The sequence below is a fragment of the Gracilinanus agilis genome, chromosome 1, assembly GCF_016433145.1.
Source record: "Gracilinanus agilis isolate LMUSP501 chromosome 1, AgileGrace, whole genome shotgun sequence".
NCBI classification, from domain to species: Eukaryota; Metazoa; Chordata; class Mammalia; order Didelphimorphia; family Didelphidae; genus Gracilinanus; species Gracilinanus agilis.
In genome coordinates this window covers 486,854,652-486,873,824 of record NC_058130.1, presented here as the reverse complement: position 1 = coordinate 486,873,824, position 19,173 = coordinate 486,854,652, and the positions used below count along the sequence as shown (strand labels likewise).

At 34.0% G+C, this 19,173-nt stretch overlaps 1 protein-coding gene across 1 annotated transcript in view; it reads left to right on the top strand.

Moving 5' to 3' along the window:
- Nucleotides 1-9,054, top strand: part of ZC2HC1A (zinc finger C2HC-type containing 1A) — a 60,371-nt gene extending 51,317 nt beyond the window's left edge. The window contains exons 9-10 of the mRNA XM_044682448.1: nt 511-621; nt 8,489-9,054. Of these exons, the coding sequence (XP_044538383.1) occupies nt 511-621; nt 8,489-8,651 (274 nt within the window). The 3' untranslated portion in view covers nt 8,652-9,054. The remainder of the gene's footprint in view (nt 1-510; nt 622-8,488) is intronic.
- Nucleotides 9,055-19,173: the final 10,119 nt, after the last annotated feature.

The window sequence follows — 19,173 nt, the reverse complement described above, 5'->3', positions numbered from 1 at the left end:
TTATTTGATCCTTATACTAATTTGTTGCTTAAAAACCTTAGAGGGAGAGGTAATGCTAAGAATATCTTCATACTACAGCTGAGGAAACTAGTTCAGCAAACTGCTGAAGGTTACACAACCTATTACATTAGTGGAGCTAGAGTTCAAACTCAGGGCTTGGGACACTCAAAGGAATGTTCTTTCTGCAATTCTACTACCTTGCTTCAGGACAATCTTAAAGCTTATTTAAAATCTCTAAGAAAATGATTGAATCCTATTTTAATTTCATATGAAATATTTTGTACATTTCAAAAGATAATTTGTATCTTTAAGATGATTGTAAAGGGTGGCATTAATTTCGTCAGTATCCTGTTAACTTCATAGTTTTATTCTGTGTGGTTCTCAGTTTTTTATTTCATTCAAATACTTGAAAATAGTTATTTTTTTCATAATTACATTTTTGCAGTTGTACAAAATTAACGTGCTAATCATTTATATCTTTTTCAATCTACCCTATTCTCTCTATATTAGAGGTAGCACGAAAACACGAGCTTCGACACCACCTAGTTTGGCAAGAAATTCTATACCGAGTGTGTTACCAAACAAAAGGAAAACCTATAATGCTGATAGTTACACAAACAGGTAAGTTTAACTACACAGTCCTACTAAATAGAAATTTTAAAATATATTTTTCAGAGTGTTATGTGAAAGAACATGTTATTTTTTATTTTTTAAGTTTTTACTTTCCATCTTGGAATCTATACTAAATATGAGTTCCAAGGCAGAACATTAAGGGCTAGGCACTTGGAATTAAGTGACTTGTCCAGGGTCACCCAGCTAAGAGTTGTTTGAGACCAGACTATGTTATGGTTTTTAATAATCAACTCATTCTTTTTTATTGCTAGCTGATTTCGTCTAGGTTTTTTTTTTTGTTTTTTTGCATGTGTACTAGAATTCAATTTGACACAAATAGTTTTGCTTTCCAATGCCAGCAAAAAAAAATGCTAAAATGTAGTTTTCCATCTCATATTATTAGTTCCATTGAAATATTTTGCTTTTGGATTTCCTTGCAACATTTTGTTCAAAGAGTCACAGTTTAGTCACTGCATATAATGTGATTTCTTGAATTTAAAATTTAGCATAAACTTGAGTACACAGAATGCCAGTTGGCCTAAGGCAGAAAGAAAACTTTGATCAGGCTTAGTGGATTTTGACTATGTGAGCAATATAATGATGGCCTTTTTCTCTTTTAGCATATATCCTTATACGTGTGTCTGGTTATCAGTCTTTCTCTGCTGATAGACATTCAGAGGTTATTTTTCAAATATTAATTCTAGATCTTTATACAATTTTTTTGTTCTGCTTGTTTTGTTTTTCATAATTCACGTAGGGTTTTCCATGTTTTTTAAAAAAATTATTCTGTTCATTTTTTATAGCATATAGTATTTCATCATAATCATATGCCACATGTATTTAGCCATTCTCCAATTGATGGGCATCCCCTCATCAATTTACAGTTCTTTGTCACTACAAAGAGAGCTGCTATAAGTATTTTGGGACTCATTTCCTTTTTCCTTGATTACCTTAGGAAACAAAACTAATATAGTGTTATTGCTAGGTCAGAGGGTATATATATCATTTTATAACTTTGGAGGGATAATTCCAGATTTTCTCTAAAATGTTTGGAAAAGTTTACAGTTCCACCAAAGATGTATAAACATTCCCTCCAACATTTGTCATTTTGCTCTTTTATCATCATAGTCAGTCTTATAGGTGTGCAATGTTATCTGAGAGTTGTTTTGATGTGCATTTCTCTAAATTAGTAATGATTTAAATAATTTTTACATATTACTATATATGGCCTTGATTTCTTCATCCAAAAATCATCCATCTCTATTGATAATTTCTCAAATGGGGATTGGTTCATATTCTTATAAATTTGATAGAATTCTCTATATATTTCAGATATGAGAATTCTATCTGGGAAACTTTTAAAAATGGTTCCCCCAGCTCTCTGTTTTCCTTCATATTTTGGCTACATTAGTTTTATTTATACAAAGCCTTTTAAATTTAATGTAATGAAAATTATTCATTTTATACCTTACAGTGCTATTTCTTATTTTTTCATAAATTTATCTTTTCTAAACCTGATAGCTAATATGGCTTTATGCTGTATCCATTTTGATCTTATCTTAGTAAATAGAGTAAGATATTGATCTACATCTGTTTCTGCCAAACTGCTTTCTAGTTTTCCCAATCATTTTTACCAAATAATGAATTCTTATCCCTAAAATTTGGATCTTTACTTTTGTCCAATAAAACAATTACTTATAGTCTTTTATTACTGTTTGTTTTATGAATGTTCTTTTTCACTGATCTAGCTTTCTATTTCTTATCCAGTACCAGATAGTTTTGATAATTGCTGCTTTATAGTACCATTTAAAATCTGGTACTGCTATACATCCTTCCTTTACATTTTTTCTAATAATTTTTGTTTTTATTTTTTGTAGTTCAATAAAATAAGTTTTCGATCATTTAATTGGGATCGCATTGAATAAGTAGATTATGGAGGATTGGCCTTGTAATTATATTGGCTCTGCCCATCCATGAACAATTTCTATTCTCAACAATTGGAGAAAAATTACTATTTCTCCAAATATTGACATTTGACTTTGTGTAAAAAGTGTTTTTTAATTATGTTCATGTAGTTACTGAGTTTATTTTGGCAGGTATGCCCCCAGATACTTCATTCTGAATATGATTATATTTTAAATGGGGTGTCTATCTCTTCTTGCAGGTCTTTCTTAGCGATATATAGAAATGCTGATGATTTATGAGAGTTTATTTTATGTCCTGCTACTTTGCTAAAATTATTGATAATTTCAACCAACTTTTTAGTTGAATCTCCAGGATTTTCCATGTATACCATTAAATTGTCTGCAAAAAGAGATAGTTTTTTTTTAACTCTTTGTCCATTTCTGATTCCTTCAATTTCTTTTTCTTAATTCTGTTGTTAGCATTTCTAATGTAATAATTAATGTTGATCATAATGGGCATCCTTCTTTCACTCCTGATTTTATTTATACTCCCTCTTACAAATAATACTTACTGATGGTTTTAGGTAGATGCTGCTAATCATTTTAAGGAAAAAATCTATTTGTACCTCTACTTTCCAGTGTTTTAAGTAGAAATGAGTGTTACATTTTGTTAAAAGTTTTCTCTGCATCTATAGATATAGTCATATGATTTTTGTTACTTTTGTTATTGATATAACCAATTACATTGACAATTTTTCTTATAGTAAACCATCTCTACCTTCCTAACATAAATCTTGTTTGGTCACAGTGTACATAATCTTTGTGACATATTGTGGTCTCCTAGGTAGTATTTTATTTAGGATTTTTGCATCCATACTCATTAAAGAAATAGGTTTATAATTTTTTTCTTCCTGATTTAGGTTTCAGCACCATATTCATTTCATAAAAAAGTTTGGTGGGACTCCTCCTTTACTTGTTATTTCAAATAATTAAAACAAATTTTTATGATGTCAGTCTTTAAATGTTTGCTAAAATTCACTTGTAAATCCATCTGGTCCTGTTGGTTTTTTTCCTTAGGAAGTTCATTTATGATCTGTTCAATTTCTTTTTCTAAAATAGATTTATTTAAATATTCTATTTCCTCCTTTGATAATCTCTAGGCAGTTTGCATTTTTGTAGGTATTCTTCTATTTCACTTATTGTTAAATTTGTTGTTATATATTTGAGCCAAATAACTTCTAATTGCTTTGAGTTCATCTTCTTTAGTGGTATATTTATGTTCATTCTTTTCATTTTTAATGCTAGTGATTTGGTGTTCTTTAAAAAAATCATATTAACAATGAGTTATGCATTTGGTTAATTTTTTTAAATAAAACCAACTTCTAGATTTATTTATTCAATGGTTTTCTTACATTTGATTTCATTGATCTCACTTTTAATTTTAGGATTACCAATTTAGAATTTAGTTAGGGATTTTTAATTTGCTCTTTTTTCTACTCTTTTAAATTGCCATTCCAATTTCATTGATCTGTTCTTTCTTTATTCATATAAGCATTTAGAAATATAAATTTTTATTTTAATTATTGCTTTTGCTGTATCCCATAGGTTTTAGTATGTTTTTTCATTAGCAAGGTGGCTCAATGAATAGAGAGTCTGGCCTGGAGATGGGGAGGTACTGGATTCCAATCTGGCCTCAGATATTTTCTAGCTTTGTGATTCTGGAAAAATCATTTAACCCCAATTTCCTAGCCTTTGGCATTCTTTAACCATCTCTGGGCCACCTTCTTGCCTTGTTGATAATAGTTGTCATTCACAGTTAATCACCGTACACTATTGTTATTGTACACAACATTCTCCTGGTTCTGCTTACTTTGCTTTGCATCATTTCATATACGTCTTTCCAGGTTTTTTTTTGTGATCATCCTGTTTGTCATTTCTTATGACACAGTAGTATTCTGTTACAAGCATATATGAAAACTTGTTCAGCCATTCCCCAATTGATAGACTTCTCTTCAGTTTCCAGTTCTTTGTGGCCACAAAAAAAAGCTGCTCTAAATATTTTTGTACAGTTAAATTTTTCCCCCTACCTTTAATCTTTTTGGGATACAGACCTTGTAGAAAGAAATATTGCTGAATCAAAGGGTATGCAGTTTGATGACCTTTTGACTATGGTTCCAGATTACTTTCCAGAATGGTTGATTAGTTTGCCACTCCACCAGCAGTATATCAGTGTCCTGACTTTTCCACATCCTCTCCAACATTTATCATTTTACTTTTTCATCATGTTGGTCTGGTGGGTTTCAGGTGGTATTTCAGAGATGTTGCCTTCCTAGTTTTAAATCACTCTGCCTTTCCAAGAGCCTTTCCTTATCTCTTCCACTTATTATTCTATCCTACCTTCTAAGTATCTTTCCCTTATCTTTCCCCTTGCCCTCTTTTCTCTTAATTTCCATGCCATTCTGAGAGTTCCTTCCTTATCCTAACCCTTCACCCTCCTATTTCTCTATAAGTTAAGACCTTTACCTTTCTAGCTGTCATAGGTTATTCTCTCTTTAATCAAGATCTGATGTGAATAGAGTTCTAACTCTGCTGGCCTTCTGTTTCCTCCCTTTTACTGTAATAGTTCTTCCACTCACACCTCTTTTTTTATGAAATAATAGTTCCTTTTTACCTCTTCCTACCCTATATTTTTTAGCTCCTTCCATTATATTCAACTCTACCTCAAGCCTTCTGACTATATATTCTTTCAAACTACCTAGGCAGAGATATTAGCTTTAAGAGTTACAAATAATGTTTTCCCATATAAAAAGCAAGGAGTTTTACTTAATTAAATCCCTTACAATTGGTCTTTCATTTTTATCTTCTTAGGATTCTTAAAGATCAAGTTTTCTGCTCAGTTCTGGGAGTTTCCAAGCTATTCCAAGAATAGATTTAATTAATTAAATAGCCCCTTTTTTTGGTCGTATAATTATGCTGAGTTTTGCTAGGTATGTTATTTTGCATTGTAAAACCAGTTCCTTTGCTCTTTGAAATATTGTGTTCCATGACATTTTAAAAATTTTTTTCAAGGATACTAAGTTTTGTGTTATACTGATTATAGTTCTACAGTATTGATTTTTTTTTTCTTGGTGGCTTGTGGTATTTTCTCCTTAGCTTGGGAGCTACAAAACTTTGTAGTAATGTTGCTATGAATTTTTATCTTGGGTCCTCTTTCAGGTAGTAATTGGTGGATTCTTTCAATTTCTATTTTAGACCATGGTTCTAAAACTTTTTATTTTTCCTTTTCCTTAATAAATTTTTGAAGTATAGTGTCTAAATTTTCTTTTGATCAGAACTTTTTGGTAGTTCAACAATTCTTATATTATCTCTTATATTATTCTTATATTGTCTATTTTCCAGGTCATTTGTTTTTGTAATAAGATCATTCATATTCTTTTCTTTTTTTCATTTTGATTTTGTTTTGTTATTTCTTGTCTTAGGAAGTGTTTTCCTTCTCCTTGACAAATTCTAGTTTTTAATGAGTTTTTTTTCCTTTGGTAAGTTTTTGGACCTGTGTTTCCAATTGGTTGACCTTTCATAATTTTCTTGATTTTCTTTCATTATTCTTTTTTTTCCTTCTGATTTTTTCTTCATCTCTCTAATTGCTTTTTTAAAGTCTTTTTTTAAAGGTTTTCCAAAAACTTTTTTTGGACCTGTGACTATTTGACATATTGTTGTTTTTTAAACTGAAACAGCTTTTTTCTATTCAATTTTATTTTTAATTCCACATTATCTTCCCTTCCTTACTCTTAAGAAGGCAAGAAGTTCAAAATTCATTGCAGATATCGAGTGATGCAAAAAAAGTCTTCATTAGTCATATTCTAGGGGAAAGAAACAAAAAAACAATAAATAGAGAAATTAATGCCTTAGTCTGCACTCTGAATCCATTAGTTCTCCATCTGGTTTGCTAGCAGTTTTTATCATGAGTACATAGGAACTGTGGTCATTATCATTGTGTTATTGTAGCTTTCATAGTTGATTGTTATAGTGACATTCCTTTTTTTTAAAATAGAATTTATCCACAAATTGACATTTTAGAAGTAAGCATTTTAGCTTCACTACCTTCTGAATTTGATTTCAGGTCCTTTCTATCCCTATAGAAGCTATCTGTGGTTAAGTTCTTTCTTTTTTGCTTACTCATTTTTTTAGAAAAATTTAAGTTGACTTGCTTGTTAGCTTTCTGCTAGACTCAGGTTCTGTTCCAAGGATTTGGGTTATGAACATACGTCTAAAGTTTCAAGCCTTTTGTGCTGTTATGTCTTCTTTTTTAAACCCTTATCTTCTTCTTAGTATGGACTCCAAGTCAGAAGATTGGTAAAGGTTAGGCAACTGGGGTTAAATGGCTTGTTCAGTCACATAGCTAGGAAATGTCTGAGGCCAAATTTGATTGAAGATCCTCTCAACTCTAGGCCTGGCACTCTATTCTCTGTGCTACCTAACTGCCCCTTTTGTGCTGTTATTTCTTGGTCTCTACTTGGTTCTTCCAATTTCTATAATCTAGGACAGGTGTGGTCCCTTGCACCCCTCCTTTCCCCCTAACCCATCAATGAGTGAGTGAAATCAAGTGCCCTAACCTAGGCACCTGAGACAGCTTCCACTGCAAGCAAATGCTTTTACCCCCTCAGCATTTCCATGGTGGCTGCAAGTGCTAGCTCCCCTTTATTCCTTGGAACTGCACTCTGTTGTCTTGGGAGAGACCCTAGTTAGCAGGGCCCTATGCTCTCGGCAATTGCATTCATTCAGGTTTGCTTGATCTTTGCTCTTCCTCATTGAGGAAGATGTGGCTTGAGTGAGCTTCAAATAAGTATTACTGAGGTTACTGATTGATGGTAGTAGGGAGCAAAACGTATTCCCATCTCCCCACTTTGACCAGTGAGTTTGGAGGAATGGGCGAAAGAATTGCTAGGAAGCTACCTAAGATTTCACTGAGAGCCAGTAGATAGAAGGAGTGGGAAAGGAAGAATTGGAAGCAAGTTTCTTGCCTGTGGAAGAGGCCTTCCTGAGGGATTGGGGGTGTTTAGGGGTAATGAGAATGAGACTGTGTAGTGAAGAATGGTGAACAGGGTTTAAATAGTGACTAATGACTTCAAAATCACTGGGTTGGGGCAGGGTATGATCAGGGAAGTATTTATTAATCATTAAGGGAAAATTACATTTTCAGTATCCATAGGGTAATTCAGTTTCAAATTTTTGTTCATACAGTTTATATGATGTTTGAGAGTAGTCATCACAATTGTTTCGGTGCTATTAGATGGAAGGAGATACTTAAAGAATGCTATGATACAGATAGATAGTGACAAGGGAACTTTTATTACTGTAATAAAAGATATTATATGAAAAGTAGAGTATTTTTTTACTTGAAGAAAATATTCCTAGAGATTTACAGGCTGAGTTGGATGGCCCCTAAGGGGTCTGGCAACTCTGAGTTCTTGATTCTATGAGTCTGTTGGTTGACATATGGTTCATCACCAGTATCACTATTTGCTAAATGTCTGACTTTTTATATAGTTAAACTTTAATGATAGGGCCTTGAACATCTACAATGGTATACTTTCAACACAATCTTTATATGTTTTATGTGATTGGTACTGGTTTCCTTCCAGTTTGGTGGTTAATGTGTATTACATATTTGGTAACTTGGTAAATTTATCTATGAATATTATTATAGGTACTTATTAAATAATGGATTCAATTATATTTTCATAGCACAGTGCTATAATATTTTGATGTTGAAAGGAGCTAACAGGTTTGTTTTCTGTTTAATGAGCTGCTATTTTTATATGGACTAAAAGACAGGAAATTTTTTTTAAAAGCCATAATCCTGAGCAAGAAGTAGATGCCATATAACTATTTTTGTTGAGTTTTTTTAAAATGCTATTTGAGTATCACTGACATAATAGACTTTGCATTTCTAATGTTCTTTATCGCTTTAGGTCAGATGTAGATTATTCATCTGTCAATGGAGGAAGCTTTAAAGGCAATGAAGGAAATTCATCTGGACAATTACCAAAATTCTGCCATGAATGTGGAACTAGATATCCAGTGGAATGGGCGAAATTCTGCTGTGAATGTGGCATTCGAAGAATGGTTCTATGAAAAGTAAAAGAAAGACCCAAGCCCAGAGTTCTGTAGATACTGCTTCATAGAAACTTAGAGCACTTCTCCAGTTATTTTATGCTACAAATATGCAAACACAGTACTTTTTTTAGTGCAATCCTTTTTGGCTGCATAATTTATATATAGACTTTGTACATACTCTGTGTAAATAATAAATATCAGGTGCCCACAAATATGTCATTTAGGAAAATATTCTTTCAGCTTAATATATTTTCAAATGGACACATGCTAAGTTATAGATAGCAACTTTCATTTTGTTTGTTAAAAGCACATTATCCCAACATAGTCTAAACTTACCCCTTTGAAATTTTGGCTTTCAGAAGATAATTGAACACATTATTTTAATTTAATCCTACCTTTAAAAGGTTATAGGATTGTAGATTTAGAGCTAGCAGGAACTTCTATGGCCCTTTAGTTCAATTCTTTATTTACATGAGGAAATCAAGGCCCAGAAATTTTGCAAATCGCCTGAGATTGTGTCAGGTATAATACATTGTTTTCCTTTAATTTTGTAGTCGAAAAGAATATCTTTGGCTAAAGTCTTATCTGAGCATATTCCCTTTTTACTATTGTAATTAATTTAATAACATTTATTAGAATAGATACATATAGACCTATGTTGCCCATTTTTCTAGACATATAACAACATAACTTAAAACATACTTGTGCATTCTTTGGAAAAGTACGTGAAATTTCCTTTTGAGAGGCTTATTTACAACTAAAAGAATGATCAAAATTGAAAATACAGAATTTTGCAACTCTATTTTCAAGATAAGGATTTTTATTCCCAAACGGCCCATAAAAATACTTACTGTCATCTTTCTCTTTTGTTCCTATTTGTATCTTCAGCTGTTTTGGCTTTCTGCCTCTTCTCTGTCTTGATACTTGAGAAGAAATTTTAAATTAAAATTTGATTTTTGTGGGTTTAAAACTGTAAATATATATTGTTTCTCCATAAGGAATATGAAGTCATAACTTGTTTTTAACAAATTTCCAATAGATACCTAGATTTTTTTTAGTATTTCACACAAAAAATATTTAATAGATTTTATAGGAATCCAGTTTGTCTGATGGTGCAAATTCAGGATCCTTCAATCAAGCAATTATTAAGAATTTATGTTTGCCAGGAACTATCCTAAATACTAGTGGTCCTGAGGAAAAAAAAAACACAAAAAAATATCTCCCCAAATACTTTGCATTCTAATGAGAAAAACAATATATATGTCAGAGCATAAGATAAAGGAATGTATGAATTATAGAAAGCTATGAGTTGGGGGGTATACATTGTCATTCAGCTACCGTTAAGTAAAATTATTCTTTATTATATATGTGTGATGCAGATCTAATTTTTCCAATAGGGTTCAGTCTAGTAATGTTAGTCCACATTTTGTAAATCAATAAATAATTAAACATAAAAATTAAGTTTTTACTGTGTAGTTGAGATCTATTATGGAAGGCTTTTTTAACATTCTAGTTTAGTTATATGCCAGAAATTCATATTAATGATCTAATTGTGCCTTCCCCACTACTTAATTATCTCCAATTATTGTTTGTAAATCATTGTCACCAATAGCATATGGTAGTTATTAGGTTCCTGACAGCCTCTGCTGGAAGTAGTATTGCTTATGCTGCCTCTTTTAGCATTCTTAACAGTATTTTTAATCCATTCAAATTTATGAAAACTAAATTTTACTATAAAATGAATAGAGCTAATTACAAACAAAATTTTGGTGTATATGAGATTAGATTTTGGCTATTTGATGTTGAATTGTCCTACTCTAGGGAATTAAGATGGAAATTTCTATAAATCTTGGGGTTTTTAGTTTCAGAAATGTAGTTATGTTTGTTTTTTTTTTTGCTCAGTTTGAAAGGTTTATATCCAATTCACCAATAATCTCTTCCTGAATTTTATGACCTGTTTTTATTCATGTATAGGGAAAAGTTGGCATGTATTAAAATGTATTGAACTGATCTCAAAAAAATGATCACTATCTAGTAATTAGATTAGGATTTAAGATGTACATTTTAGAATTAAATTTTGACCAGTTTCTATTCTTCTGTTCTTAATATAGGTTGTTCTAACCCAAATTAAGAAGATTCAAGAGGCAGCTTGGCATAGTGAAAAGAGTGCTGGACTTGAAGTCAGGAAACCTGAGTTCAAATTCTGCCTCAAATACTTATAGGCTGTGTGACTCTGGGCAAGTCACTTAACCTCAGTCAGCCTCAGTTCCCTCATCTGCAAAATGAGGATTATAATGCTTGCACTTTCTACCTCACAGAGTGGTGAGGAAAGCACTGTGCAAATCATAAAGCTATGTAAATGTAAGTTATCAAAGTTTGAACATTGTGTTTTTCTTCCTTTTGTGTTAGAGTCACAGAAATTTCTCTGCACACAAATGTAGAGCTAAATGGGTTAAATCAGATAGACTGGCATATATGGTTCTCGTAACAAATAAATGTCTATATGTAATGCATGGGAAAGTGATTCGATAAGGAATTTTTTTGTTTTGGAGTCCAAAGAGATTATTATGAACTGTGAGGAGATAAAATATATTTATGAATTATGAAACATGCCATGACAATGTATTTAAATTCATTTTAGAATTTCCATAATTATATGCATACACTTTCAGTTTGATTTATTGTGCAATACCCTACTTCAGTTTTTCAGAAACTATCTTCTAGCTATGCACCATTTATTTTGTTTTTATTTATTTTTGTAATGTATTTTCCAGTGCTGTAGCATAGATAATTAATTTAAGCTTGAACTGCAAATGTAAAATTCTTTTCTGAAATTTATTAGTTTAAGTAAGATTAAGATAACTTGTCTATTGTCTACTGTAACTTTTTATAAATAATGTATGATGTGTTTGACCTTCTACAATAAAGATATGAAACAACATCTTATTTTTTCAATCACTTTCATAAATATGTATAGCAACACATGGGTATACAGAAAATTTTTTGAAGTACACATTCTAATGAGAAAAAGTAATTTTTTAAAGCCAGTTGTTTTGAGTAATCATAGTTTTTCAAAGTTGAAGTTATTTTAATATCACAAAGATTGACACAGTTTTAAAGAATATATTGGCACACTTGATTAATCAGTTATTAGAAACATAGCAACATTCTATTGAAAGTAATGTTTTGGAATATAAAAAAAATGGCTAGAGTATGGCTTGTTATATAATAAACATTGCTTGAATTGGGGAAGTTATTAGTTTAGTTATTAATTTGTAGTAAAGGCCTGGTAATACCTGGTGAAGACTTAAAAACCAGAATTGTCTTAGCTAATTTCAGACTTTCCCTGTCTAAAAGTAAATCTAATACAGAGGGATTATGATCTACGTAGAAAGAAATTACCCACACCAATGATGTAGATCCTAAAAGTAGAGAGATTCAATTCCTTATTATTAAATTAAGAGATATTTATTGAAAATATGACTGAAATAAGCATACACAATTTTTGCTTAATGACCCCAGCCTCTACCCAAATGCCATATACACATAAGTACATATGTATGTGCATATATATATATATATAATTTATTTTTCCAATCAATGATATTAGCCTAGAGTTCTCCTTTATCCTTGACATCAAGCCAATAGCATTTAATAAGTGCCTACCCTATGTTATGAAAAAAGAAAGGCAAAAATAGTCACTGATTTTAAGGAAGTCACGATCTACCGAGGGAGTATATGAACACGATATGTATACATATATGTATAAATGAAGTATGTGATAATTTGGAGATAATCTATGAGGAAAGTCCCTAATGTTAAACTCGTAAGTGTGAAATTTTAACTGAGACTTGAAGTTAGGAAGCTAGGAGGTAGAGATGAGGACAGAGCATTCTAGGAAAGGGAGCTGTTAATGAAAATTCATGGATTGGGGAGCCAAATGGCAATAAAGGAGGACAGCGTCATTTGATTGTATTATCTAAGATGGGGAATAAGATGTAAGAATATTAGAGGAAAAGGTCATGTTTTACAGTTTTAAAAACCAAATGGATCAACTTTACATTTTATCCCCAAAAGAATAGGGAGCCACTGGGATTTGTTGAGTAGGGAGTAGAGGAGTTTGTGTGATGTAGTTACACTGCCTGTTACAAGGATTTGAGAATATGAGCAGGATCTGCTGAAAAGAGCAGAGGCAGGAAAGGTTCTGGAATTCTGCAGAAGTGACTAAGCTGTTTCTAACAGACAGTTGAGCCTTGAATCTTGTCTCGTCTCCTGGGGTGGACCTGATGAGCTTGGCTTCTCTCCTGTGGCTTTCTTTCTGCTACATCTTATCATCATACTTGTTGCTGAGATTATCCTGTTTCCTGCTGGCTGAGAGATACATCTACAGAGCTGCTTGAATCTAAGGCATCTTAGATCTGTCATGTGGAAACCTCCCTGAACCCTGTTCCTGCTTAGCTTCCAATCTAAATAGCTCTATTACCATCCAAGGTGGGGGTTTGGGTTAGAGGAGTTTATATTATGGACTGGGACTTCAGGTAGAAAGGTAAAGGACAATAACTAAAATCTCGGCTTCCCGTGAGGTAACAACTGTAGATTTGTTAGGGTTAGGGGAGGGTTAGTTAAATAAATTAGATAAGATTATCTAAATTTCCTTCCCTACCTTTCCTTACTTAATAAACCAAACTATCCCTCTGTTTGCTACCTCTCTTGGATTGCATTTGTTATCCTGTAACCCATATCCTGTTGGCCTTCCCAAACCCTATGTTACTTTCTGATACTGGCCTTGAGTAACCATTCCTTAAACCTGCCAACATCCCATTACTACCACCCTGGTATTTCAGTTACCTATTTCATGCCTCACACTTTGTTTTAGGCTGTTTAAACTGGGAAATGAGATTTTTTTAGACAAGCTCAAGCAAAGGGGTCTTTAGATTACTTTTGTTATTGTTTAGAAAGGAAGGGGTATTCCTCTTGTCGGTCAATATGGATAGGAAAAGAATGACTTGGAGTGTCTGTGCATGAAATAGGTCTGTAAGCTGATTGGCATTGTGGGATTTGTGGTTCAAAGGGAGATGAATTTCCCTTTCTATCCTTTAAGTGTAAGAATGGGATTCGTGCAAGGGGGATGAGATGAATGGAGCCAGAGACTGACAGTTGCTGACAGTTGGGGCCAGAGAGAATTCTGGGAATCTCTCCAGAGGAGGAAGGAGAGGAGGGGGCTTCCAGTGAAGGACAGCTAGAGGGAGGAGGAGGACATCCCAGCTTGGATCCAGTCCTGAGGGCTTCCTGAGGATTTTCCTTTGGAAATTGAAACTCCGATTCCCTGACCAAAGCCATTCTATCACATCTCGCCCATCAAGACTTCAACCATTGAGTTAGCTAAGTTTTTGGACTCCTTTTTGGGAGCAATCTCTTAACTCTCCTTCTCCCATTACCCAGCCTTGCTGAGAGACCCCCTTTCAGTCAAAACTTACAATTATAGAAAAGGATAGAAACAGAAGGAGCAGGAGCAGGGGTAGGGAAAGAAGCTTAGGAATGGGAACCCCAAAAGGTTCCCACCTAAGTGATGGACCCCATAGAAATAGAGAAGAATGTACCCCAGATCCCTCTGCCCTTCACCCCTTTCCTCAATCCCTGAATTGTGAATAATAAAAGCCATCAGTCAAATAGCATTCCAGAGGCCTGAGAGACAACAAGGGAGAGGGGAACCACAGCTTGGTCTGGCTGCCTCCATCTTGAAGTCAGACCACCCGCTATGAAATTAACTGATCAGGGGGAGGTTTCTGTGAACCCCATCCTTATTCAGAATCGGATTGGGGCACCACATACCTTGTCTTATAAGGAAGCCTCTCCCCCAACTCCTGTAGGGTGGCAAGACCCTCCAGGTCACGCAGTTTTGGAGTGACCCCCCCCCCCTGAAGTCTCCCAGTGTATATTTGGCCCCAGGGGAGAGCTGGAAGAGAGAATCACCTCATAGACTATCTCCACTCTATCAAACATTGGTTATTGGCTCTCATTATTATTACATAGGTAACGATACTATTTCAGTCTTTGAGCCAGAAGACAACATTTAATCCATCTTTGAGAGTTCTTAAAGTAACACAAAAATAGTGGAAGTTGGGGAATTTTTAAAGAGTAGGTCAATATCAGCAGTATGGTATAGTATCTTCTGTTCTACCCAGGAATTATCTCCAGCAGAAGTAGAAAAAAAATCAGCGGTACAGGAGCCATAGATGAAAAGAGAAACTGAAAGAAGGAAGTAAAAATGGGTTGAGCTGTAGCAGAAATGGGAGAGCTCAAGGCCATCAGCCTCCTACAGACATGGTGGTGCAGAAAACTCACAAACTATTGGCTGTACCTACTTAGTACCCCAAAAAGGTCTGCTCTTTCTCCAAATTCCTCTCCTTGTGAATATCTAGTTTCAGACATAGTAACATACTCTGCTTGATAATTTTGCCTAACATTTCCTGCATCCTGACTTTTACTTCAAGCATATAGAAGCCAAGTGGTAGAGATAAATATACATTTGCATTCAGGCTAGAGAGTCAAACTTCTCCCCAAATGCTAGGAATTTTCTAACTGAAAATTCTGAGCTAATACAATTTTATTCTTGTTTTTTATCTGATATAAATTCCATAAAATACCAGAGGAAGGGCTGATTGAATCTTAATGTTCATTATATTGCACCTCTTTAAAAAAAAGTGAGCTATTATAATATGGTGTGGTTAATTAAATCTCCAAAGATTATGGAGAGTAGAGAGGAGAAGGTAGTAACAGGCACCCAAGCATGAGACACCCATAGCAACACTCACATCTGCTGGCACCACTGTTGATTTAAGTAAAACAATGCAGGTTTACATTTTTATTTGCTTATTATCAGGTTTAGTTCTTAGCAAGAATGAACAAACTTTGACCTTCCAGACATGTAGCAATTATATACCTAGGACATTCCCTTCAAGGGACTCTCTTATAAGGATAAAATTGCAGTTAAAATATCCTTCCTCAGGTCTTGGACCAGAGAAAGAAGTGATTCCCTCAAGTGATTATCTTGGAAGGAAGAAAATGCTTTGGAAATAGTTGTTGAAGAGATTTTCAGCATGAGACTCAAGTGAGCAGTTAAATTCCCCTTTATAAGTATTCTCCTATAGTGTATACTAAAGAAATAGAAGAAAACTGAGAAGAGTCAAGACATCTATCTCAAACTTGGGGAGAAGAGATTTTGAAGAATAATTTGGGAACTGAAAACTAAAAGGAGAAAGTATCCCAAGAGGGATGGGAAGCTCTCAAGAAAGAGGATCTAATAACACAAAGAGAAACAATTCTTATAAGGGAAGTAGATGACTTTGGTGGAGTCTTCCTTGTATAAACTCTTCTTGTCATATGATACCTGTTGCTTCAGAAGTCCAAAGACCCATACCTGGGAACAGAGAACTTATACTGGGACATGCTGCTGCTATGACCAAGGAAATTTGTGAGTTGATAAATTTCTACTGATGTTAAAGTAGGTATAGGGTGTGTGTTCACTGATGTTCTCTTAGTTGTCTTTTTTTAAAAAACCCTTACCCTCTGTGTTGGTTCCAATGCAGAAGAACAGTAAGAGCTAGGCAATGGAAGTTAATTTTGGTTGTCTTTTAAAATATAGTAATGAAGTTTCCCCCCATATCTTTGGTATCTTCTCCTCTTCAGATACTTTGAGATACTCATCAAGAACCTCTAAATAGTCACAACCAGCATGAACCTCCACTTTGAAAATGCTCCGTCTGGCTGATTTCTCCATCTTTGTCCTGTTCAGTTGTTGCCAATTCTAGGATTGTGATGTTAAAAGTCTCAATGTGTTATCTCAACTATTCCTGGTGGTGAAAGGAGTTTGTTATTAAAATCTTTGTAAATCTTTCCCTCTCTCCTAATTTTTTGTCTTCCTTCCAATTTCATCCTTATGAGTTCTAAGGACTACTTTGCCTAGGTTTCTCATCAAATTTCCTTTAAAATGGTTTTTTTCTCCAATGCTTCTGATACCATATGAGTAGCATCAGTAGTAGTGAGATAGCCTTGTATAATACATACTGTAAGATTTACAAATTAGATTCTAGCAGTGGAAGCAGCATGCTTCATGCAGTATATAGGATGAAAATTTTGACTGAGGAAAGCTAATTATTCCCTCATCATTATGATTTTATTCTCAGTACTGTGCCAACTGCCCTGTCTCTTATTGATCTTCTGGGTCTCCAAGCAAAGTGTATTTCTTGAAATAGGCTCTCTTTGTTTTTCTGCCTTTGTTCCCATTGGTAGCATAAATGTGTGACAGGCAGTGGCAGTGATCCAGACATACAGAGCTACTGTGGTGGTACAGTGTAGCCCGCTCCTGTTCATTTCTAATGACAGTGATATCAATAGCAATTCTACCCCTGGAATATACAATTTTTTGGTAGCAAGATGAGGCAGTGTATTTTTACCCTTTCTCTTTGGCAATATAGTTCAGTGACTAAATTTTAAGTCAGAGCAGCACCCTGCACCACAATAAATAATATTAAAACAAATGGGGCATAGTCTATTGATCTGTCCCTCCCACTACCATCCTCCCAATTAAAAGGGAAAAATTAAATAATAAAACTTTCAATATGTAGTTACAACATCCCACAAAAACAATTTCCCATAGTAATCTTGCCTGAAAATATGTCCCTGCATCTTCTGGAGGTGAATAGCGTGTTTCATCTTTACTCTTTTGAACTTATAGTTTATAATTTTGTTGATCAGAGTTCTAAAGTCTTTCAGCTTCAAAGTTGATTTACTATATAGCATTATTGTATAAATCATTCTCCTACTTGTACTTGATTTTCCTTGTATCAGTTCATGAAATCTCAAAAGTTGCCTAACTTGCATTTTAAAATGATTATGGATTTAGAACATTTCTTTCTTATGGTTCTTGATGATTTGGAAGTAAAAAAAATAATAATCACACAAAAATAATAATAGGACCAGTTATCTGGCTTTGAGAAGATCCAATTTCAAATCTGACAATATATTGGGGAATGGCTCCTAGTGTTACAGATAGCCTTTACTTCTTTATTTGTCACTATAGCTTCAATCTCATTGGTCTCTTGGACAATCTGTCTGTATTTACATGAGTCCACCCTGGTTGGTATTATATCCTGAATATATAATTATCTAATACTGCTAATGATCTCTGACAAGCAGTATCTAATTTGACTGCTTAGAGTGAAAGCCAGTAAATTAGTCAGTCTCCACTTGCAACTTCCTTCCATCCTCTTAGTCCTTAAACTTCTCAGTGATAGTCCACTGTAAATCCAAGAATTATATTTTGTTTATGGTATAATAAGTCTTACTGTTATTCAGATCTCTGCCGGTAAATGTCACTCATTTGTGATGGTGACTATCACTCTCTTGAAACGAGATTTTTCCCATGTCCTCTCAGCTAGATTCCCTGTGAAGGACAAAAAGCTTGTTTGCATATACATAGTCCAACACTACTGAATTGTAAGGTAGCTGGACGAGTCTTTTAAAACTTGTTCACATCTCCTTCTCTCCTGTCCTCCCTCCTGCCTCCCTTCCTTCTTTTTCTCCCTCTCTCCCTCCCTTTCTTCCTAAAGAAATTATCAGAAGATGAGAAGATGAGCTTACTTCCAAGTATTTTGATTCAATTATAAATACACATGCATAAACGTGCACACACTGCCATTTTAACTAACTGTACAATAAAACACAGAACATTAAAAGAATAATAGCAGAACATCAACCTATCTCAGGAACAGCATAGAACTAAGATGGGAAGAATGAGATAATAGAAAAAATAATGATAAATATTACTTTAAATTTTGCAAAGTGCTTTATATACATTATCTCATTTTTCTATTAGGCATCCAAGTTAAAATTACCTTTTCTATGACATTATCTTAAAATGAAATTGTCTTCTGTTTTGCATAAGCAATTTTTATAATTTGCAGTGATGGAATGGTGACCTTATCAATGCAGATACTTCCTCCCTGGTGTAAATTATGACCCATCCATGCCTTGATGGCATGGTTCTATGCAGATTTATTTTATTGATTCTATACAGAATTATTTTCCATGCTCTTTTTCTTAACCCTTTCCTTCCATCTTGGAGTCATTACTGTGTATTGGCTCCAAAGCAGAAGAGTGGTAAGGGCTAGGCAATGGGGGTCAAGTGACTTGCCCAGGGTCACACATCTGGGAAGTGTCTGAAGCCAGATTTGAACCTAGGACCTCCTGTCTCTAGGCCTGTCTCTTAGTCCACTGAGCTACCCAACTGCCCCCTTTCATGCTCTTTTATAGATTCTTTACAGGAGGTCAACCCAATAAGTTGGAAACCTTCCCCTGGATTTCAAAATGCTCTGGTTGGCTGCTAGTTACCTCTGGTGCTCACTATATCATTGGTTCACCTTCTTTTGCATTCACAAATGTTCTTAATAGTGTAATCTATGTCACTTCTTAAGCATAATGCACACCAGGTGATGCTCTGAAGTTTTCATTTTTCCTGTTATGCTTTGGGTCACTTGAT